Source organism: Monopterus albus, unplaced genomic scaffold, assembly GCF_001952655.1.
Source record: "Monopterus albus unplaced genomic scaffold, M_albus_1.0 scaffold16.1, whole genome shotgun sequence".
NCBI lineage: Eukaryota > Metazoa > Chordata > Actinopteri > Synbranchiformes > Synbranchidae > Monopterus > Monopterus albus.
Window position 1 is genome coordinate 3320254 of NW_018127896.1, and position 24513 is coordinate 3344766.

Below are 24513 nucleotides of genomic sequence, written 5' to 3' on the forward strand. Positions count from 1 at the left end.
GACCGATAGTCCTTCTCCATGGCCTCACCGAACTCTTCCCAGACCCGAGATTTTGCCTCCGCAACCGCCTGGGCTGCAGCCCGCTTGGCCTGCCGGTACCCATCAGCTGTCTCAGGAGTCCCACGAGCCAACCAGGCTCGAAAGGACTCCTTCTTCAGCTTGACGGCATCCCTTACTTCCGGTGTCCACCACCGGGTTCGGGGATTGCCACCACGACAGGCACCGGAGACCTTACAGAGACCGGTGCACAGTGGATTGGGCAGCAGTCGGTTTCTCAAACCTCAGTTCATAATTATTGTATTTTAATGCCAATATAAAGAATACTCTAAATGCAAAGTGAAAAACACTGCCAGTTCAGTCTTCCTATCCTTGAATGAGACCCTGCACTCTTTTCTGCTCTCTCACATATTCGGCTAGCTAAATGAGTGCAGCTCTTTAGTCTTGCTTCCTATTTGAGGTGGAAATTCAATTTCCTCAAGTGGTTTTCAAATATAAGATTCAGGTCATTTAGACAAGGTGAGATGATTCTTTCATAACTTCTGTAGAAAAAAAGAAATAACACCTTTTCTTTGTTTATGTAAGTAGAAAATTCCAGTTCTTTACAACATTAAGGTAAATGTGTGAAGATTCCAGTCCAGATGTATTTGTGTTCACCCAGGTGCCAGGAGGAATTTCACTTGCGCTCCAGACAGTCGTACATGCGCTCGCTGGTGCTGAAGGTGGAGCAGGGCGTCTGTCAGCACTGTGGCCTCAATGCCCATGACCTGTTTCGGAAGGTTTACGATGCCCCGCCCTCTGAGCGCAAGAAGATGCTGGAGAACAGTTGGCTTGCCCAGCTGTCACTCAAACAGGTCAGGCACAAGAGCAGACAACAACATTTTTTTCATACAGATATTTCAGTGGAAGCTTTGAGATAAATACTAACATCAACATGATAATCAGAAGTGGAAAACAGCTTTGAGGTACTAGTACTTGAGGATTTCCAGTTTAAATAGATAACTTTATTAAACCCCAGTTTCTCCTCCATAAAAATTGACATTGTTGCGTCACTATTAAACTAGCAATGTGAAGTGTAACCACTTTATTATACTTACAGTATTAGAAACGCCACAGTGTACACAACAGCTTCGCTGATATCAATCTCCTGATGTGAGCTACATGACAAGGAAAGATGTTTTTTGTCTTTGTTTTTGTGTAAATGCAAAAATAAAAGCACCCTGTATCCTCCATCCCACCCACCTGCACGCACACACACACACAGACAGAGGTTGATCTGCACTCCAAGGGGCCAGCTCCCAGAAAATGGATTGCTAGGCCCATTGATTTTTTTCCCAGTGCCAGGCCTCGACCAGTAAGCCTGTTTGATTTGGTTGGCTGTTATCCTACAAAACTCCCCCCCCCTCCCTACACACACACACACACTCAGCCCCCTCCTGAGTGCCGTCGGCAGCAGCATCAGGGCGATCGATGCTCTGAGCTTTAGAGGAAACAAACTCAGCCACATGATAAGACGCGGCAGTGAAGGAGCCGCCAGATTATAGGCTTATTCTTTGGTGTATACTGGGGGTTCTGGTTTGTGTGTATGGGTCTTTATAAGCACCTTGAGGTCTGGTTTGGTGTATGTGAGAATGTTGGCATGTGTGTATCGGTATTTTAGTGTGTGTGTGTGTGTTAACATTAGTTGCCTGTTTGCAGAATGCTGGTGTATGTAAATGTGTAGTAGTGGGGTCTGGTGTAGCAAGGTGTGTGGTTTTGTCACAAATGCAGGTTAAATTGACTGAAGTGTGTGTGTGTGTGTGTGTGTGTGTGTGTGTGTGTGTGTGTGTGTGCGCACAGAGACGTGAATTGTGGTCTGGTGATCAGGCCTGTTCTTTAAATCTGTTGGGATCAATTCCAGCTTGCTGCCTTAAAGTCAGCAGAGTAGCACTTAACGCAGGAAAATAGATTTTTGGACCTGAACTCTTCCCACCAGACTTCTCTTCCTCTGTTTCTGATTCTCTCAATCATCCTTTGCTCTTTCTCTGTATTCTCTCTTTCAGTCTGCATTCTGTCATTTCTTCTTCTGTTCTATGTTTGTCTTATCTTTGATCAGTGTTTTTGCTGTTTTAATACAACATTTTGTTCAGCAGCAGCAAGCAACAACAGGCTGGTTCAGTTTCCAGGTCATGTTGTTCCCAGTGCTTTCCCTTTGCCACAAGAAGCTCTGTAATCTGGTCCTGTAAACACAGGTGCAGTTCAGGTCCAGTGAAGGCCCAACAAGTAACTCTATATAGGTGTTTGGAGACTAATATATAAATTACAAGGAGATCAAAATTCAACTTATCTCTGCTTCTTTACCCACATCTCTGACTATCCGTTAAGGTCCATGGGACTGTAAGCCAAAATGAGCACACATTGAACAAAAGAAGAGTGCAGGTACAAGCTGACCGCCAAGATCATGGTACAGTGTCCAGTCACTGCGTACATGGCTCTCTGAATGAAACTCGTCCCAATGCAGGAAGATCCAGGAAGAGCCCACTTTTGAAAAAGAAACAAAAGGGTGAGTGAAGTTTGCTGAAAGGACAAGCCCTGGTGCTTCTGGGAGAGAGTATCATGGACAGATGAAATGCACTGAGAGTCATAAAATGAAGAACACCATCCCCACTGTGAAACATGGAGTAGGCTTGGTTACTTTACATTATGGGACGGCTTTGCTGCGTCTTGAATCTGTGCAGGGCACAGTGAAATCAGAAGATTATCAAGGCATTCTGGAGAGAATCATAGTGCCCAGTGTCGGAGAGCTCTGTCTCAGTCACCGCTCCAACAGGATAATAACATTAAAACATCTATCTAAAAGTACCAAGAACAGATGAGAAGAAAATGCTGCATAGTGAGAAGTGAGTCCTTCCAAACGTCTGTGGAAAAAGCTGAAACTCACAGTTGAGAGAAAGCACCCATCAGATCTGAGAGAACTGGAGCAGCTTGCTCAGGGAGAGTGAAGCCAAACTACCAGCTGAGAAGTGGACAAGTCTCATTAAGAGCTATAGTACAAAGAGCCTGGCTGCAGTGGTCATCTCACTAGGGTGTGCTACAGAATATTAGGCTCCCAACATTGGTGTCTGTGTCATTTTCAATGGAAGCATTATTAAAATATTTGCTATTTTATTAAAATAGAAAATCAATGTTGTATTCAATATGAAACGGAAACATTATTATGAGAAAAAATGGCTTTCTTTTTAAAGTCCAACACTTTTAACAACGTGTGTGTGTGTGTGTGTGTGTGTGTGTGTGTGTGTGTGTGTGTTATTCTAAAAATGTAAAATTCTGGTTATTCCTAACTCATTAACAGCTCAGAAACACTAGTGTAGTGTTTAGGAAGTGTCTTGACCTACTTGTCTTAACCTAATTTCTGTCTTTGTCTAGCAGACTAAGAAGTTCTCACTGATTAAGTTTCAGTACAGCTGATGTAGGCCAAAAACTTTTCTTTTTTTTTTTTTTCTTTTTTTTTTTGCTGTAGCTGAGGCATCTGCTAGTAATAGATAATAGAAAGTTCATAGTCACTGATTTGGTGCAGTTATTGTTTTCATCAACTGGTCTTATCCTCACATCACACAGGCTTGCTCTAATCTCACTTTAAACCTTTATCATTGGCCTTTTTCTGCAGTTTACTTGCATTATTTCCTGTGCTGGATCTCTACCATGTATGTCTTCCTGTCATGTGTAGTCCTCGAGACTTTATTGCGAAGCACATTGCAAGTGACCCTGTGGTGCTGTGACTTGTTTAATATAAATGATTTTGTGAGCGCTGTAATAGTACAGTTTTGGTCATGGTAGTATTCTCATAAAGACATCACATCACTTCAGAAAATTTACTTTAGCATAGATGGATGGTTTGGGAGGGCACTGCAATCACAGCTTGATTTTGGCAATTTAAAGCTGTAGTGTAGTCCGAGTACTGAGATGCTGCTTTCTGTGTGTGCGTTTCTAGTTGAATAAGATGATCTGCGCTCCAGTCGAAGGAGACTTCTGGCAGGTTGACCACATCCGGCCGGTCTACAGTGGAGGAGGACAGTGCTCTCTGGAAAACCTGCAGACGCTCTGCACCGTCTGTCACAAAGCCGTACGTGCACACTCTGCATCACTGCAACCGCAGCATCCACTTTTAGAGCTAAAGGGCTTAAGGGGCAGAAGCAATTTGTCTTACATTTAAGGTGCACGGTGGATAGACCTCTCCTTTATCCCTGTATGAAAAGGAAGACTCATCACTCATGTTGAGATTCATTTGTGGTGGCAGTAATGTGATACATGGTCAAACACATTGATCAAAAGTCATACCATCCCTCACAAAGCTATATATTGCCTGTAATAACATCACATGATGTGGATGTATGACATATTGATATATATTTGTAGCAGAATGCTATTTATCTGTCTTGGGAACGACTTCCTTCTTGATCTTTTTCAGTCAATATTTCATAATCACAGACAATTCAGTTCTTAAAAACTGATTTGAGAGCAGAGGCTTCAAAACACAGCTCTTATTGTGACCTAAAATGTGCCTTACTTTAACGTCAGAGAGCATTTTCATCCGAGTGGGTGTCAGTTTGGAAGGAGAAGTTTCATGTGCTGACGTGTTTAAACTGATGTGAAGAACTGCATGTTGTGATAAGGGGAACTTCTCGCTGTTTATGCCACCGCTCAGACACTTTAATCTAGAGATGCTCAATATATTGATCTCACTTTTCTTTTCATTGCTGACTGCAGAGTTAACCTATTACATCATGTTCCATTTTTCTCCACAGAGGACGGCTCACCAAGCCAAAGAAAGGAGCCAGATGAGGAAGAACTCTGCAGCCGCCATGGTTGCGACAGACATCCGCAGTTTCTTCTTTAGGAAATGAAGAGATTTAGTAAGTGCTGTAGAGGTGTAGGATTTCCTAAATCAAATCATTGAATCTTCACTGGTGTGATCTCTAAAATCCTAGATAAAGATGCATCATGATTCATCACAGACAAAACTCACATTAAAATATCAGAAATGCCATTTACTATGACGGATAAATATAAAAGTTCAGAATTTTTTTGAAAACCTTAAAGATCCTTACTTTTCTTCTACCTCCTTTGGCGATTATATCAGCGGTGTCTTGTTGGACTCCGCTACAGGAGATGCTGTAGTGGTGGAGATTTACCTAAAAAAAAAAAAAAACAGGCAACAACTGCATCAAATGCAAATTCAGCCAACTCCCCTCTCGTCCTCGAAACGTCACAACTGCAGTAGTTTTGATTTATGAAGGACCCATTTTGCTTGAGGCTGAAATAGAGCAGGGTTGTTTAGAGAGATGCAGTTATTTTAAGATTTTGCAAACTTGGTGCAAAGTAGCAGGTGAGAGATGAATTGGGAGCCTTGATTAAAACTTTACAGCAGAAAACACAACCAAGTGTCCTCATTGACAACAAGTGGTGCCTTGTAAATCTTCCTTACTGGAAGATAGATGAATGCTCCCGAGTGAAATAAATCCCTATTTTCATCTGGTTTTATGTTGCCTCCTTCTGTTCCTCTATGGTTTGGACAACAGCAAGACGTTGGTTGTTCTGACAAGCTAGCAAATTGTTTCATCGCCTCAAGTCAGGAACATTATTGTCTATGTCCACACATCTGCCTCCTCTTCAGCTGTGCTTGATGATCTGAACAGAGCTGAAGTCAGTGAGGAGGCCTATGTTTAGAGAGACAGAGAGCAGAGTTACTATGGAAACAAGGCTTCAGGTACAGCAATGTCGGGAATATTGAATCTATTCTTGTGAGAGTTATGCAATGAGCCAGACAGACATCAAAAACTCTAATCAATATCAGCAGGCTCCTGTGAAAATGAGGCCGTCACATTTCTCCACAGCTAAATTTTACTTTCGCTCTTGGAACTGAGGCTCTATCGTTGACATCGTAGATGTCGTCATGTCACGATATGTCTGTCTGTCAGCCATGTCAAACTCCGAACTCAGCAAATTCCACCATCACTGGAAAGTTTTACATTTTTCTGGCAGCCCCCAACTTCTCTCAGCCTATTGGAAAGCTCGGTTGAAGCCACAGCTTCAAACTTTCTCAGAGCCCATGTGGGTGCACGTGTGGGTGTGTGTGTATTTCCCCTACGGCTGCTCCAGGTCTCCACTTAATAAGACCGTTGTTCCTCTCCTGTCCAAACCGACAAGCTTTGTGAGTAATGAACATCTCCCAGGCAGCTTTCCAACAACAGCAGGTTTCAGTGTCAGTCTCTGTCAGCACCCAATGACTCTGATCTGTTTTATTACACCCAAAAGGTGTTCAGGAGTGAGGAAGGAAAGCAGTGATAAAGTGTAGCATTTCTGTGCATTACACAAATAAAGTGTTTGTGTTTGGCATAGGAGAAGTGTATATTGGAATAGGATGGAAGTGGCGTGAGGCAGTCATAATGAGGTGGCGCCCAGATGAAGACACCTCATGTTCTTCCCATGGGGTCTGCTGCGTAAAGAGCAGAACTGCAGCCACGTGTCACTGTTTGCGTAGGACAACTTATCAACCCAGAGGAAAAACGGTACCTCTGCAGGTGATGACAGTAATATAGATGGACTCAAACACAGACAGACAGCCACCGAGGTTTGTGTGTTTGCTCTTTGTCTAACGCCTCCCTTCCCTCCCTTCTTTGAAGTCAGCATCTGAACAAAACCCAACTCACTTTTTCCATCAAGTGCAATCAACGCCTTTGCCTCAGTGCCACTGCTGCAGAGAAATTTTAGCAGGTTACATGGCAACACAGCATACACTGAAAGTCACACAGCCAAAATTAGCTGGGTAAATATGTTCTGTAGCGGAAATAATCACAAAGGTAGAAAATCTCAGTTTGGTGACAACGGAGGGACAGCAGGAAAAGAAAAGCTGTGACATTTGAAGAAAATCTTCATTGCAGTGAAAAACCACAGCAATGAACCTGTGATATCAAAATTAATACATCATAAACCTACACTATAATGTACTGTGTGTATCCAAAGGCTGATGGATGAAATAGTTTAACAGCAGAAAAGAGGGATTTTGATTTATAAGTACTAAAAGATGTTTTTTTTTAACATACAGTATGTCTGATAGAATCTGAGACAAGTGAACAATTTGGTGACATATTCCTTTATTACAATGAACTGTAGTTTATTTTGAGTCAATACCACACATCATAAAGAAGAAAGGACCACTGGAAGAGCAGTACATTCCCTCTTCATGCTAACATGCTCAGTGTTGTAACAGTGTCTCTCAATGTGGGTCAGAGGACTTCCAGAGGCCGTGCCATTGCTCCTGGGGGTCCACAGTAAATTGAGAAATAGATTAATAACACTGTAACTTGATTCCATAGCCGTTCCCTTGATGGCACACATTAGCACATGTAAAAATGATTATTGTAACTGAGTTGTGATTGGCTCTGGTGACATGAAAATGTTTGACAATTGCTGTTCCATCAAGGCAACACAGTAAACTCTACAAATCATTCATAATTCTGTTATGATTTGCATTCAGACAGTTAGACATTATACTTGGTGCCATTCCATTGGTTATTCCATTTCAACCTTGCCTGCCCCCATAATCTACTTTAGCCTTTTCAGCTGAAGGAAGTGCAGCTACAAACCCAATCTTGTGTGACAGGTGTGATGGAGAAGGGCCAATAAAAGCCTGCACAGCACACTGCGTGGAGCCGCCAGCTCTCCAATCCGTGGCTGAATCCTGCTGTGGTTTGATTCTTGCCTGCCATACTCTCTGCTGTGATCCCTCTGTGTCTGTGACCCTTCCTGCCCTTCAGCAAGGGAAAGGAAAGAGATGCTAGGGTGGCCGTACCCCACTGCTTTCCTCCAGGAATGAAAAACAGGAACAGCACTGTCTCTGTCTTGCCAAAGCACCTTTGATATTCTGTCATTTGATGGGATGTGGAACCTCATTATAGAAAAGGAATGGACCTTTGCAGTGTTGTGGTACAATGCTGAGAAAACTTGCATACTAAAAGGCTGAACCTGTATCGTCTAATTGAACTCCAGAGTTGGCGTTTAGGAAGTGATTCTTGGCTTTAAACCGCCACAGCCGATGAGAGGCTTTTGTTCTTTACTGTCATTTTATCTCTTGGGATGGTGATGAGATGATTAATCATTTCCTGCTGCAAACTCACACATGCACAAGGCTGGCACTGCTCCACAAAGCACAACGCCCTGGGTGGAGGAAAATGGTATTATGGCCCAGGTAATTGGAGGAGGACCATCATTCATAAGCAATCTAATTAATCTCATTAAAACGCCCTCTCCAGCTGCACAGAAATGTTTCTTGAGGACCGCCACAGCAGAAGGCGTTTTACAAACTCGGTTTATCAATCCTGATGAGTGTCGTATACACAAATAATATTCCAAGAAAAATTGCAGCTGAAGCAGAAAATCGATACAGCCTTTCTATGTAAACCCTGGCTGGCTATTTTCTAATGTCATGTGGCATAGCAGGGGATGCGCAGTGGTAAAAGGATGCTTTCTCATTGCTCAGCTGGAGGAGGCTTTTGTCAAGTCCAAATTCTATTTATTCAAGATGGCTCCCTGGTTGTCTCCCAAGATGCATGGCATGCTGCGGATTAAGACCAAAAATGCAATCAATTCACCCAGCAGGAGACCAAGGAAAAATAACAGATAAGGTTCTTAGCATAATTCATACAGTCCCCAATCTGGCTAGGATTAATGTATGTTTTCACCGTAATGTATGTCTTCGCTCTCATTTGTATGTTGGAGCTCATGTGGGGCTAAATTGGCGCTTCATGTGGCCCATTACAATCAGGCTTTGTTTGGAAAGGCTCCTGTGAGGACTAGATCTGACCAGATCATTTTTACAAGGCCTGATGCAATTTAGGACTGGTGTAATCTCATCTAGATTTTATTATCATTAGGATTTCCAGGCTGTGTCAGCATATTCATCTGTATCTCAGCACAAAAGTGCTGAATATAAAGTGACAAAAGTCTCCCAAAATGCATAAAGGCACTTAAAGCTAAGACAAAAAAAGTGTTTAGAGAAAATAACAACATACAATTCCCACCTTAAAATGTTACGCACAGGCACATAAGTCCTGGCCTCACTTGACATCAGAGGAGCCATCAGAGTCACAGTAGGCCCCCGTGTTACTGTTTCAACCTTTCATGTATGCTGTGTTCAGATGATTGAGGTTAAAAATGGAAAGCTGAACAAAACGCCCTCCAACAAGTTCCCTTTTCATGAGCTTTAAAAGACATCTTTTCAACTCCCATTTCATTTTGCAGCCATTGATCAGCCATCTTTCATAGATTGCTTCCAGACATCTATTCAGCCTCTCTGTCGCTGCTCAGCATGCCTCTATTTCATAGGTCTTAATGGCAAAGTCTGGCTTTTGTGCTTAGATTAAAACCTGGATCACAATCACTTAAATCGCCAATAAATTCACATGAAATGGTCTTTTTTTTTCAACTATTATGGAAAGTGCATTAACAGCCCTGAAAGATTCACAGTGCATGGTGATGCAAAACTGGGCAGACTTTCAAATTTGGGAGGGAAAAGAAGACTATTCTTGCCTGTGAGATTAGAATTTATTTTTCCTTCAGCACATGAGCCAGAAAAAGGTCATGTCAGTCTTGTGACAAGAGTGACAGGTCTGGGGCATCATTACTGAGACTTGAAGGGTCTGTGTAAGCACCTTTGGTCACCTCAGGAGAATAGATCCCCATCGTGCTGCCGCTGGCCTAATGAGCACAGTCAGCCCTGCATCTAATGAGGAGAGTGCAATTGCAGCGGCCTTCCATAATCCCTCTGCTCCATAGGTACAACATCCCATGATGTCTTGAACACACATCGTGACAACTGAACTACAGCGGTTATCTTGTGCTTCAATGCAGGAGCTAAAGGAATCTACAAAAATGTCCTCAGTGCAGATCCAGAGGTGAAACATTGTGACTGGGTCCCTTTAGGTTGGCTTGATATATACATCCACACTTCTACACAGTCAATAGACTCATGTGATGGCACATAAGACAGGCTGCGAGAAATAAACTGAGACTGATTTCAGTCATTGCAGGAAAATATTCATTTCATTACGTCTACTAAGGCAGTTTTTTTTTTTTAGTTCAAAGTCAAACAATTTGTGGATTCCTGGCATGTTAACACTTGTTAGTTGAGTTCTCAGCTTCTTTGAGTTTGAAATTTGTGTGTGTGTAATGCTTTATGGATCCCAGAAGGGAACCTCAGCCCTTTCACTCGCACCTGTCCGGTAGCTGAAAAACAGCTTTACACAGCCACAGGTTTTCAGTTAACAGAGATCATCACCAAAATTAGCTCATATCTACCTTGAAAGGTTGTGTTTTCATCAGGGTATCTCAAGACTGTATGGATGTCTTTTAATGGATACTGGTGGACAGATTGTCTTTGGACTGAGCAACAATTGATTCTCCTTTGGTGATGATCCAGATCTGGGATTTGTGCCATTAGATGATTATCACCTTGTAGCCGTTTATTATAAAACTAGCAAAAGAAAAAAAAAACAGACTTGATTCCAAAACTTTTGGGATAACTTTGCAGAGGCCAAAAATGAGTTAAACTTGAGTTTGAAGTGTTAGGAACAGTTTGTTTGGGTGTAAGTTGGAGAGTTGTTCAGCGTTGGTGGAGGTTTTCAAGTGCTTTATAGTTAGCAAATAGTCAGGGGAAGGAGACACCTTTTCTTAGCAGCAAACAAAATTAGTCACATTCTGCAAAGTTTTATTGGCATTTAAATTTATACTATCATCCATCCATCCATTATTTATACCACTTATTCCTGAATAGGGTTGTGGGGTGCTGGAGCCAATCCCAGCTGACACTGGACGAGAGGCGGGGTCCACCCTGGACAGGTCACCAGTCTATCACAGGGCTGACATGTAGACGAACAGCCACACACAACCACACTCACTCCTACAGGCAAATTAGAGTCACCAGTCAACCTAAGCTGCATGTCTTTGGACTGTGGGAGGAAGCTGGAGTACCCGGAGAGAACTTATACTATCATCCAAAGATTTTTGAAGGTGTGCTGGCTGTACTATATTTATAGGCCTTCCCTCCCCCTTATGGCATCAGTAGCAGCGTATAAGATAGGATAGTGTAATGCCCACAAAGAATGCACATTTGCTGCCTTTGTTTTTGATATCATAAATGAACAACCCTCAAAAATTATGAATGTCATTCTCAGAGAGTTACATGATCTCAGGAGCTAAAAATACAAATGAATGAAAATGTGCTGCCAAATGAAATGCAACCACTCTGTCATAAATCATTCATCATATATGTAAATTTGACTGCATACTGGTACAGTACAGAACTAATTATACCTGTATCACAAATGTCCATTGAAATTTATTGATAAGTACTTTCACAATTAGCAGTTTGAGTGGGTTGAATTTGGCCACTCAACCGTGGACATCTTCACACCCACACCACAATTTTTTGTATATTCAGATATGCCAGTTTCTCAATTACTGTGTGAGTGGGCTGGTGCAAAAAGGGGGAAAGTTGGCTATAGAAATATTCACCATCAGCCCACACAGAATTATTCTGTGTGATGATATAAATCTTATTTAATTATATGATAGCAGGCAGGTTTGCCAGCCATGATGAAAGGAGCGAAATGCTCAGATATACCTGGAGAAGCGAGGGTTTTTCAACAAGTTGAACGGTGTAATACACGTCAGAAACCTCTGTGCTAATCCTGAGAGTGTAAAATCAAGTCAACACCATGCCAGTGTTTATATAAATTCACACCTTTGGATAATTGAACTTTTTTAGGTAATTATGAACACATGATGTCCTAGATTCATATCAAGTGTATTAGTGTATAGACAAACTTGCTAGTAGCAAAAAACTAAGGAAATCTGGTGTTCACTGTCTGACAGCAGTTGGATAGTGGAGGTAATGATCCATCAGATAAACGAGAGTCACTAATTAGAGGCAAGTTAGTGTGATCAAACCGATTTCCATATATGAAGAGATATGGAAGATATAGGGATGAATAACAAGAACGTTCCAGTATCGCAAAGTTGCTCAGGCTTTCTGATTAGCTCCATCGGCACCACAGTTGCCTCTTCTCACTCTTTATTTTTAGCCTTTCTCAAATATATGAAATACAGTATATATACTGTATGAAACTACATCAAATATATAATAAGTTGATTTGTGCAAGAGAGATTTATTCATGTCCTTTTCTTGTTTAAACATTCTTGCCCACAACAGCTTGTCACAAGTCTAGAAACAGCACTGTCTATTATTTGAGTCATACATTTAACTGCAGCAGTATCTTGCTGCATCATGGTTGTAGCTCCTTAATCGACTGGCTAAGTTCAGATGAAATTTTAATAATGTCTGCAGGGACCTTTGCTAGCTTTATCCACAGAGAACAAGAGGCATATAGAGAGTAATGAAGCTGCTACAACCAGTGAGCAATCAAACATATTGAGAGAAATAGAGCAAATGAATAAAGAAACATCATTGCAAGAGGCTTTGTACATGTGTACCGTGTAAAGATGTATGTAAATATGTCCAGACAGGCAAATATGCTTCACTGGATGTATAGTGACATATGTGCTGGAATGAGTCACTGAGTCTTAACGAGAAGCTGATTCAAAGCAAGAAAATGAAGATAATAGCAGGACATGGACACACAATGGAGGAATTATCCTGCACCAGGTGGGATATTTTTCTCAGACACACACAGAGGATTAGCTTTGTTACACACAAAAGCATGAATCACTGGCTCATATACCCACACACCTCTGCAGGACATGTTAACAGAAAATTTAATATGTCTCAGCAGCAAAACAGTTTTTTAGTATCATTATCTCAGTGTTCGTCCTGTAACATTATATCAAAGCACCATAGCTGAAGTAACACAAATACAAAGTTGTTTAGTGTTGTTGCAGATCTTTATTAAAAATTTTGTGCTTGTCTGGCACAGGAGGTATAAACGTAGTTTTTAGTGCTTTTCAGTAATGTGTAATATATTTTAAGAAGCCACCGTAGTGACCACCATTATCATTTTGTGGTGGATGGCCAGTAATCAGGAGAGGATGGCTTGCATTTAACAACTGTTTATTGGTGATCTGTAGCATAGCAGCACGACAGTACGAACAGGAGACGTAGAAAACCCGTGAACACAGTGTCCCTAGTGGCAGGAAGCAGAACAACATGCAACGCAGTACACTGTACAGAAAGCAACATACTGTACATCTCAAAACCAGTCACTATTTTCATCTGTGTTGCTTTACCTTCAGATACACCATTGCCAGCATCCTCACTACACTCTGCTGCTGCGAACACAGAGAACCAGATTTCTATGCTCTGTCGACCCAAATCCAGCTTTGGAAAGGCTTGACTCCTACCTTTCCAATTCAGCTTTCTCAATAACCAACTCATCCTCCCCCTCATACTCCCACTCAGCAGCATAATCCATAATGCTTTGTTTCCCTGCTATGCTGATGACACTGTATCTCCCACAGAAACCTGGCGATCCAAACAGCTGCTCCTGTGGTGTTAAGTACAGGATGTACCAGAACTGGCTGATGGTAGCTCATCATTACATTATCATCCAACATCGTTAGAAGCGAACTTGCCAATCAATTTGGAAATAGGGTCAAGAAGGTTAGGTTAAGAAAGGAGAACAGAATATATGTTGTCCTTCTGTCTTCATTTTATTTGGTTTACAAGAAAGATGAAAGTCCACATTGGAATGAAACATTTCGCTGATCATCTTCAAATATGAAAGGTTTGACCTCAGCATTTCTACCTGAGGCTGCTTGCACTACCTTAGCTTCAATATATAAACAGACCAGATAGATATCAAGGCTTGTTTCGTTGTACAAAGCTGTCTGGTTCTTTATTTGTCAGGAATTCAAGGTAAATTACAGCCCCTTTTCCTACTAAAGAGCTTCTTCCTATATGCATATACGTATATCCAGGAGGTTAGTGAAGTCTGACTCACTTCACAACCTTGTTGGCAAACATCAAACTATGAACCTGGTTTGTCTCTTTAGTTGGTGGTCAGCCTTTGATTATTACCATAGAAACTTAGTTGTTGAATGAGTTAAGGAAGGTAACATTCTAGTCTTTATTCTAAGCTGTGCTAGCTGTGTATTTAGTGCAGGGGTGGATCTAGAGAATTTTGGATGGGGTGGCCAGGCTGGGGCATAAACCCAGAGAGGAGTGGCACATTTAAAATACAAATAGTAAATTAAACCCCTAATTAAACATTATTAAGCATCAAATTGTTTTTGTGTAAAAATGAGACACTGTGCTTTTTTTTTTAAAAGCTGACTTTAACTCTGCCAGAAAAAAGCACCAGAAAAATGTCAGTTATATTTAAGGCAGCAGTTTGTCATTGTTTTTCAGTTTTCATTCATTAATACGCATCACATTTTCACTAGGGAAGGGGTAGCGCCAGTCAGATTCGCTCATGATTTAGTGTAAAAATGAGAGTTTACAGTTGCAGTTACATTTTAGTTTTCACCTATCTGTGGTTCATTTTGATTATTTTAATTCATTTGGACCAAAAACAAAACAAAAAATACATGTGATTATTATTATTATTATCACAATTAACATTATTAATCTTCTCAGTTGTTGAGTCGCTGATGACAAAAGCCATAGCAGACTATAAACAGACCCATTAGGAGGAAAATAATTATTAGGGTAGGTATTTTCTTGGTGTTGTGATTGCAGGGTCATTATGCTCTCCCTAATGAAACAAACCAGCAGAGAGCCTCCATCTCAGCTGTAGCCGTTATCGTCGCCCTTCAGAGAGTATAGAAAGGAAAACACTTCAGCAGCAGGCTAATTAAAACCAGAGAGGTCTGGATGAGGAGGCCAAACAACCCACACAGGTGGTGGGCAAGTCACTGTGTGTTTATGTGCATGTGAGCTACTGTAGCACATCATGTTTATGTATGTCTCTATGTGTCTGTATAAGTGTGGGTGTGTAAGGAAGCAATTCATGTTTTTTTCCTTAGTTTTTGTGAGCTATGAGTGTGTGTATTTGAGGCAGCACTTCCTGGTTGTGCTTGTGTGTGTATGTGTGTCAGAGGTGTATGAGTGTTAGAGGAGCTTTCCATTCATTTTAATGGCTTCAGCCTCCACCTCTGTCGCTTCATCCTCCTGCCTCCACCGCTGACAGGAAGGACCTAGCAGCTTTCATCTGACAGGACCCTGCTCAAATAGGCCGTTGGTGCACCATAATTAGTTCAAATGTCGAAGCCAGTGAATTATTGATGATTGGGGACGAGAAGGGAGGAAGACATTTCACATCAACTGTATTTTTTTCTGTAGCTTTTCCCTTTTTAAAGGACAGCTGGTGCTCTACGGTTCCCACCACAAACATGAATCTCTGGTGTTCAGGCCGCCAGAGGATGCATTTGCATTGGGCGTAGAAATAAACTAGGGTAGTAAAGGGAATAATTAGAGAGGAAAACAGCAAAATAATATCCTGTTTTTCACTGTGAACAGCTGGATAGAGAGTGTTGCTGATTTTTTTAACCATGTGAAAAAGGGATACCTTAGCTCTGGCTGGAAACATAACCACCCCATGAAGACAGAGGCTAATTTATGCTCCTGCCAATCATTGGATGTAATTGCGATACCATGGCATAATGGCAGCCCAGGCCCAGTCATTTTCCCCCTCTGGCTCTATCTCAGGTACTTAGAAGGGTTTCCATCAGCTCCTGATTTTTCAAGAGAGACCTCTCAGACAGGAATGACAATGGACTTTCAATGGCTTATAATTATGCCACTTTCCTGCACAATTTCCTGGGCATAATTTGCATTAAGACTCATATAAGTGCACCACATGCTGCTCTGCAAAGGCCTTTTGATCAACTCCACCGCTGAAATTACCAAGTGCCGTGACACTTCCTGAAACGTCTCTGAGCCTCCGCCACCTGACAGTTATCTAAATCTGTTAATTAGATGGATCATGTCCAAAGATTGTGGTGGTATGTGCTGACACATGCATGTGTGATTGTTGTGACCTGAGGATCACAAAGTGTGTGCAGAGACACCTCAGACGTGTGGCATGAAAACCAGCATCCTCTTTTTTTCAAGGTTATTCAACACTGTGTGTCTGTTTGCTTTTTTCTTTTTAATTCTTGTAAAAACAGCAAATTGATGCTGGATGTTTGTTCCTGTTCAGCTGCTGGCCCAAGTTAACACTGCCATCTAGTGGACACAAGGCAATAAAACAGCTGTGACTCAGAGATGATGGATTTTTACTGAAATTGTATGAAAAATAGCTGCCAACACTATTGTTCATATCCCAAATAGAATCAGGTTAAATGATGCTGTCATCTTTTTCGTCTTCATCATTCATCTGGCAGCAAGATAACATCAAAAAGGAGTACAGCTTGATTGAAAAAACATCTCTAAAATAATCGTGCTAAAGAGCAACTTAATCATCCTTTAACTTTTAATTTGCTGCTTTAGCTGCTGAAACAATTATAAAGATAAAAATGGCATTTGTGTCTGGGACTTCTGCCTGCACACAGCTATATATGTCCCTGTTTTTTGAGTTGTAATTAGAGCTTGGATGGTGTTTTCCTTTCAGATGGCTCTTAATTCTTGGATTTGTTGCTCACAAAAGCGGCTCACATATCTCTTCCTCTCCGCAGATTTTCAAGCAGTAGGCGTCTCTTATTCAGCTTGAGAGGTTGCTGAAAATAAATCATCACCCTCCCACCAGTATGCGAGAATGTCCAGATGGTTAAATTTTCATTGACGTCTTCCCGCTGAATTTCCCCATTGTCTTCCATACTAAAATTAGAAGGTAATACTTGGTGAAAACGCTGCGTCTGCTCTGAGGGTGCTAGTTAATTATCAGGAACTGGATTTATGTTCCACCCCCAGATGAACCATCAGTGCTGTATTGTGCAAGTCCAAAGTTAAACCTTCAAAGGCCCTTGAGGTTTGTTGGAGGCACCAAATGGCAGGTTTCACTGACAAGTCTTTCCTGCTTTTTTCTTTTATTAGAGCAAAAAAGAAAAATGGGTAATTCAGCTAATACACGATAATATTTTTCTCCCAGTTTCTACAGTTATTCAGACACGGAATCCTAAGATGGCTGTTTTATCTTCAAACAGCTTACACTCAGTAGGGGAGAGAAATCCAACGTTATGAGGCAGGGATTAAACCATCTGCATGATTTGGCAGTTCTTTACATTTTTGCATTCCAGGTGTCCTTTCAAGGCCAAAATAAGGGACTTAAATTAGCACAAAGCCTTGCATCTTTTTGTTTTTTACTTGACGGTGAGTCAAAGTGATCCAAAGTGCTCTGCGTTGATTTTGTAAGGTCAGTCAGGGAGTGACGAATGTTCAGATATCACAGGCACGTCAAATCAAATATAGAAAAATGTTTTCTCAGAAAACGGTCAGCAAAAAAGTCTGAGGGTGTACTTTTTGTGAAATCATGTCACACTACACTAATGTGTATATGTACTGAACCTCTAGCCAAGCAGTTTTTGAGGAACTTGTGCAATTTGATGCCATTAGTCTTGTGTGTACAACTCGCATTTCAGTTAAATCCGAGCGTGTGTGGCAGGTTAGAACGTCAACAGTGTTCAAATCGGTGCTGGATACACATGAAAGTGAACCACAAAAAGATTGGATCTGACAAAAAAGATGAGAATTGAGCATTGTTCTGTGACAGTGAACTGAACACCTTTGAGTTTTGTATAGTTGGCCAGACAGAACAGGACATCTGAACATATCACCTTGTGGTCTGGGAACTTTATATAATCAACACTTTCAAAATAAACAATCAATTTAGAGAAGAATCAATAGATTCTGCAGTAATGAAATAAGTTGTTAGTTGCAGCCCTACAGCGTTCAATACAAACCACAAACGCTCTTTAAAGTCTTGACTTGTATCTCCCTGCTATAGTTTTAAAGGTTTGCTTTTAGTTATGTTAAATATAATCAAACTAATATAATCAAAAACCCCAAAAGGTAAATATATGTTTCAGGTTTGACTTAAGACACTGAACAGATAATCACTGCATGTAAAAGTCACTTTTACACCTTTATTTGGGCTCCCAATGCACAAATCAAGGGTATGTTCATCAATACAGTCTGCCTCAGATCTCGTGATACATTGAAATGAAGTTTGGACTGATGCAGTAAACCAACAGGTGAAAACTGAACTACAGTCCTATATACACAGTTACTTTAGAGATCTGTATTTTCTGATAGTTAACATTTATCATATTGAATAGAAATTGACAAGTACAATCACAAGGCCTTTTTGCAACTTTAGCTGATTTATCTTAAATGCACTTTCACAGCAGATGTAACGTAAACCTTTAACTGTGGCTATAGAATGAGTCTGCACATTAAGTTCAGGTGCAGCCTTGGAAGTCCCAGTAGACAGCAAATGGAGCCTGCCTCAAGTGATTTTCTTTTTTTGGATGCACTTGTTAAATAATAAGACCATAATTCATTAGACAGATGCCAAGGTTCTGTCGTCTTCGTCAGCAAACAGACGAGGTGATACATCTCCACAGATATAGGTAATAAACCCAAACAGAGGAAGATCTGTTCTTTTATCAAAAAGTTCAAGACCTGAGATTTTTTTTGGTGGAACAATGTCTTAACAACAACAAAAAAAATTGTAAACTGTCATGTGGCTACAAACACTAGCCGGCTTCCCTTTTGTGACTGAAAACATGCACGTTAAAATGTCAGTTTGCTTTAAAAGAACATTTAAAATCCCCTTTTCCCAGCCACATTCATAAAAACATCTCATGATTTGTGGGTTTTTTGTTGTTGTTGTAAGCTAATAGTACACAGCTCTACACATATGATTTTACATTTCTGACAACTTACTGAGAATGATCAATAATCAGTGTGTAGACAGGACTGAGGGTGATGCAGAATTCAGATAACTTAAGACAAATAAATTCATTTTTTAAAACTCTATTAAACATGGTAATACCTTATCCTCGACAACCCTCCCCTGTCGAGGGTTACAAGTTCATTCCTTGGGCACTTAGTAATGAGTCCAGCATGTCGAAAGTGTCTTTGTAGTCAGTATGTTGACCGTTGGAGGTCAGCATGCCATTAGTTCCATCGTGGCCATGGTGCTCCATCAACCTCTGACTCTCTGATGAATAGTGGGATGAGCTCAGGCCTCCTCTGGAGCTCCTCTTGGATGAGTGGTGGTGGTGGTGGTGGTGATGGTTGTGGTTGCCGGCATCAGATTGAGGCCTCTTACGGGATGAGCCAGAGGAACTCCCATTGTTGCAGTGGCTGCTGGGAGCTCTTAGAGACAGGGATGTGTTGTCTATCGTTCCTCTGCTGTTTCCGCTGAGGGAATATGTGTGCGAGTGGCCATGTTTCAAGTGGCGGTGGCCGGTGTGCTCTTTGTGCTTGTCTTTTCCAGACACAGTTCCGCCCTGCTCTGAGCCCCCGTGGCGCTCTGTTGAAACTTTGATTTTCATTTTGAGCTCCTCACTAGAGGCGGAGCCATTCTCTGTGAAGGAAGGAGGAAGCCGAGGCTTTTTGGAGCTGGCCTTCTCTCTCCTGCTGTCACCCGCCTGGCTGGCCTGTGGCTGAGAGCGCTTCTTATGGTGGTGAGAGGAGAGAGCTGGCGAAGGTGAATACATGTCTATGCTAGGTTCCTCCATTACACCGTTGTGCAAGGCCAGCTCTGCTGCATGTTTCTCTCTGTACTTTTCCAAAGTCAAGACTTTCTGCGGCCGTGAAAAAGCTGCAGTGTTCACACTGAGCTGCTGGTGTTTACTGCTACACCCACCTGCAGCTTTGTGTTCATGTTTCACCAGTATGAAGTCTGAATGGGGAGGCTGGGAGAACTGCTCATAGCCACAGGACTTGGACTGGTTGTTGAGTGGCTGGTAGGAAGCGTAAGGAGCTGTGATGGTGTTCAGGGAGGGCATGTCTGTAGAGTCTGATGTTGAGGTGGAGGAGAAGAAGGAGTTGCTGACACCAGGAAGGCTTTCTAAGGACACCCCCTGGAAGGCACTGTCTACGGCCAGGCCCTCTGTCTTCGGCTTCTTAGCTGCTTGAATGGCCTACAAAACAACATACAAGCGCAATTCAGCACGAGATACTGACAAACTGTACTGCCCTCATATGGTTGTCCAACCAATATTTAAGACGTACCCTCCAGTTTCGTATCCTCTTCAGCCTGCTGGGCGTCTTCTCCAGGATCTGAAGAAACTCATGTGTTAGCTCTGGAAACAGCGCGGACACCATGTCAGCAATAATGATAAAAGCTGTCCGATGCTACGCAATGATACCACTGAACAGCAACAAGAAGAGAAGGATAAGCAGTGAATAAAATCTCTTGCCATCCAGTAGCTGTAACGTTACGGTGCGGTCCACATACTCCCACCAGTTTTTGCCATCTGTGGACACAGGGATCTCCCAGTTGGACCACTTACAGGCCAGGTGGATGCAGACACATGCAACGACTGTGGGCCTGTACTGCAGGCAGAAGGTGGTGAGATGCAAACTGCAGGAGGAAACAAAAAAAAAGCAGAAAGCTACAACTGTCAGCTGAAGGGCTTTTATGCCAATACCTATTTTAGTAGTTTAACATTAACATACAAACAAATTCACAGTGTAAAGTAATACTGGCAATCAGACTCCCATACACACCTTACCTTACAGAGCTGGGACATCTAAGAAAACCTATGTTTGTTAGGACATGTTCCCACATGTCTGAATGAGACATACGCTTCCATATGGTAATTTAGAAATGGAGATGTATATATACACAACCTCTATTGAGCAATATTACTAAATGCATTTTGATTTAAATGTTTTAAAAAAGGGGAGGGGTAAAATTTCTCAACCTCTTAATGAGCAACAAACCATTCCAAAAATCTCTTTTAAATGTCTAAATGTATACACTACCCATACTAGTGTAAAATTAGTGAAACCCAAGCTACACTGCAAACTGTGCTGAGAACAAACTCAAACTAAATGCAAGCTAGACTTCATAAAGTGTAAAGATCCCATCATCCTCTGCTGGGAACATCAATCTCCCAGACTCACATGTCAAACTAGCAAATCTCTGTATAACATGAACACCTCAAAAGTCAGTTACTAAAATACCACACAGGTCACTGTGCCATCACCATGACTTGTCAGTATTAACAAGGTTTCCCTTTGCTTTTAAATTTTAATATTGTATTGCTACAACTTTACACTTAATTTTTATATAAAAATTCTCTCATTGGGACAGCTGTCAACATGTATTTAGGCAGAACACTGATGTGTAAAATCACCTATGTAACATTCTCTCATCTAAAGTGTCTGCATTCCCTGCATTTACTCTTTGATGACATTTTTGTGAATAAAATTAGCACAGCTGCTCAAAAAGACAGAACAAGTTTGTGCATTTACAAGTTTTTGGTGAACGATTTGAGGAACTTGTACGAGCAAGATTTTTAAATAAGGATATGAATGGGACTCAGTAAAACCAAGACAGACGTGCATTATGTAACACTGCTTTCTTTCTGATATAGTCATTTAAAAGAAAAAAAAAAATCTACCCAACCAAACAAGCATACAGTTTACAGTGTAGTTGGGTGTTTCATTGTTAGCTCTTTTGGGGAGAAAAATATGCAAAAAATAAAACATTTAAAAAGCAATGTAAACTATACTTACCAAGAAACTCCATAAGTTTAAGAATCTTTAGTGGCAATCTATATTCAGGCTACCATTTGAGTTTTTTAGACATGTGCACTCTGTACCAAACAACCTGGAGAGGTAAACAGCACCACTACACTCCACTTTGTGCATTCAACCCCTATGTGCCAACACAAAGCCCGTGTACAATACACCGCACACAGCAGCCTGGCTGGTACTTCCCCACAATGGGGGTTCCCAGGATCCAGGTGCAAACAGGGCAATGGACACAGGAAGGGGGACCCTGCAGGACAGGAAGCTATAGTGTGCCATTACAGTGCAATAACGGGAACAGGATAATAACCTGTTGGTAGCCATGAAATAGGAAGTCTGTGCCAAATCCTTGCTTGCTGTAAAAGAAGGAAAGAGCTGGATTTAGACCTAAGTTGATACTTTGAAAGAGCATTCATATTTTACAACGAGGATTTCTGTAAATTTAAAATTGGCATTTTAATTTATGTAGCTGTACAGATGAAACACTTGGTTCCAAAATGGGACCTGCACTAGGAAAAAGTGACACTTTTAATAAATGATGAGACAAAATTGGATCTATAAAGAGAGCAGGCAATGTCAATCATTTTAGGTGATGTCACTAACGATTCAAACAGTGTTATTTGGAAATAATTTAAAGTAAGATCAGCTCAGAAAAGGTTGTACCTCGCACTAGCTGGGAACACCTCACAACATCTGTGTGCGGATGATCAACTGTTATTTCAAAACCTGTAATAAAGATGTTGAATGGAAATGATCAGCTGCTGAGGCAAGCATAATGTACGAAGCAAGGGGAACGCACAACTCCAGTGCAATGTTGAGGTTTAAATTAGTTAAAAAAGGAAGTAAATTAAAAAAACAAGTGTCATCTGGTAAATATTTGAAAATGCAAACTTCATACATTAACTGTCAACATGCCTGAGTTGTACTTGTGTAATTCTGCTGTTTGCATATAGAAACCAGTTGTTGAGACGTATATCACACAGTCATACAGTGTGTGCAGTACTGAAGCTTAGAGAGCACTGACCCAGCGTTTGTAGCACAATCGTTTCCAGTGCTACCAGCTCTTGTGCCTGCTGCTGGAATGCCTGGGAGGAGAAAAAGAAAAAAAAAGTTTTTAAATCGATCGATGAAGAATTTAAAATCGGTTTTCCGTCAGCTAGAAATACAACATTCAACAGATTACTAGCATTTCAACAAATTAATATTACCACAAGTGGACAAAACTCTGAAGGCTCTTGGATAACCATCATTTGAAGAACGTAGTCCTGCACCATTTAGCTTTAGCCAAAAACTAAAAGCTTTTATATCACAGCTCATGCAAAGCCTAATTTTAGTTTTATCATGAGGCTTCAGAACAAAACTTTTCACAGTCAGAGAGAGGACACAGATTTGTGCCACAGGGATGTCGATCAAAGAGAGGGGACGTTGTAATGAATTATACCAGCCTTTAAAAGAAGTTAGATTAAATAAATTAAATTATCCTTTCTCCCTATAACAAATTAAGTCAGCATAATAAGAAAGGCAAATACAATAAGCAACAGTAAGGCAATCAATTGCCACCTGATTGTGTTGTAATAACTCACAGATCTAGTGTCTATAAAGTATGTGCCTTTACTTACATTGCTCTTAGTGTCTAGGGCCGGCTCTTGTGGGTTAATGCAGGCATGGGCTATTTTAATGACATGTTCCAGCTTCCTGGGCTGCTCCTCAACTTTAGCTGCTAGGAATAACGTGGTCTGTGAAATAATCTATAAAGAGAGAACCTCGGTCACGTTTCATAGCAGGTATCACCACCAGTAATTATAGCACCAGCTAAAACTGCTGTGGTACTTACATTTCTATGGAATTTGGTGAAGGAGTGAATCATATAAAATCTGTGCATATATACTATTGCAGTGTTTATAATCAGTTGAGAGCTGGGTATACTGTTAAGGTATACTGCACGGATGACAATCAGTTAAAACCCTTAGACTGCAACAGCTTTAGTGCAGAAACCTTGGCACAGTAGCATCTAGCTAGTGCCGAGTGGACAGCCAGCAAAACGTGCATCCTTCAAGTTACAACCAAGCGCAGGATCAAGTCATTATCTTTAACTTCACCAACGATGTAGATGTACATTTGTAACCTGATACTAGGTTTATACGGCACATCTAACCAGTATCAGTACTCACGGATTACTGGTAAGGTTATTATTTGACACAAAGATAACAATAGATTCTGCAGTCTAAAGACACACAATAGCTAAGCTAGCAAGCAGGCCTCAGCGCCTCTAAGAGGGAGGGAAACACCCAATTAGACGAGATAAATGCCCCGTTGTATCAGGGACAAATCTATACACGATCAGCACACAGTGTACGTGTGTTTCGGGGGTTAAAAGTATGAACTGTAACAAGATTTGCCATGTTTATTCGAGCTAAACCGTCTGTCGGCTAGCTAGCATTTGCGATTCATAAGGATACACGTTGAGTCTCTGGCCTATATCTTGGATCAAGTTGGCGGCCTGCTGCCGGTAAGAGAGCTCCCTGTCAGCCTCTATTCCGCAGCGTCGAGACGGTGTATTTTCGAGATGCTCCCGGGTGAAGAGCCATTTCGTAGAGGGTCCCCGGTGCACCGCCATTACGCTCCCCCGGCCAAGCCCGACGGTGTTAGCATCGGGAGGGAGTGGGGTTGACGAGGGCACCGGAAGAACGAAATGAGCAAAAGCGGTTATCCATTTTCTGAGTAACGCCACCTGTCGTCGGTGGTGCGAATAGCCCTTATTATTGCTATTACTTATTGCTTATTGCTATTGGTGTCGGTTACCTTCTTGAACACAGTGA

General features: G+C 41.4%; 3 protein-coding genes across 16 annotated transcripts in view; 2 read left to right on the plus strand and 1 right to left on the minus strand.

Moving 5' to 3' along the window:
- zranb3 (zinc finger, RAN-binding domain containing 3) overlaps positions 1-16680 on the plus strand; it is an 81180-nt gene extending 64500 nt beyond the window's left edge. For 10 of the 12 annotated variants that reach the window (XM_020592226.1, XM_020592229.1, XM_020592233.1 and 7 more), the window contains 3 exons: positions 659-851; positions 3968-4099; positions 4782-5185. In XM_020592226.1, coding sequence (XP_020447882.1) covers positions 659-851; positions 3968-4099; positions 4782-4880 — 424 coding nt within the window. In that variant the 3' untranslated portion in view covers positions 4881-5185. Of the gene's footprint in view, positions 1-658; positions 852-3967; positions 4100-4781; positions 5186-7639; positions 7993-16662 lie in introns of those variants that run through there. The other 2 variants (XM_020592222.1, XM_020592221.1) reach the window with 2 other exon arrangements.
- Positions 16681-18049: 1369 nt separating this feature from the next.
- ccnt2b (cyclin T2b) lies at positions 18050-24479 on the minus strand. Of its 3 annotated transcripts, none has more exons than XM_020592244.1 (9): positions 24154-24424; positions 23529-23610; positions 23314-23442; positions 22719-22779; positions 22358-22420; positions 22005-22050; positions 20356-20519; positions 20168-20238; positions 18050-20076 (listed from the first exon to the last, which is right to left on the minus strand). In XM_020592244.1, the coding sequence occupies exons 1-9, from the start codon at positions 24309-24311 to the stop codon at positions 19012-19014; spliced, it is 1839 nt and encodes a 612-aa protein (XP_020447900.1). In that variant the 5' UTR covers positions 24312-24424; the 3' UTR covers positions 18050-19011. The 3 variants fall into 3 exon arrangements, 2 of the variants coding, with proteins under 2 accessions (XP_020447900.1, XP_020447901.1); XM_020592245.1 differs by having other exon boundaries at positions 19969-20076; positions 20168-20215; positions 24154-24460; XR_002274325.1 differs by lacking the exons at positions 18050-20076; positions 20168-20238 and having other exon boundaries at positions 20431-20519; positions 21680-22050; positions 24154-24479.
- The window catches only part of LOC109955776 (transmembrane protein 163), a 30025-nt gene continuing 29130 nt past the window's right edge, over positions 23619-24513 (plus strand). Inside the window, exon 1 of the mRNA XM_020592251.1 lies at positions 23619-23874. The gene's annotated coding sequence lies outside the window, so the exon portion shown is untranslated. The remainder of the gene's footprint in view (positions 23875-24513) is intronic.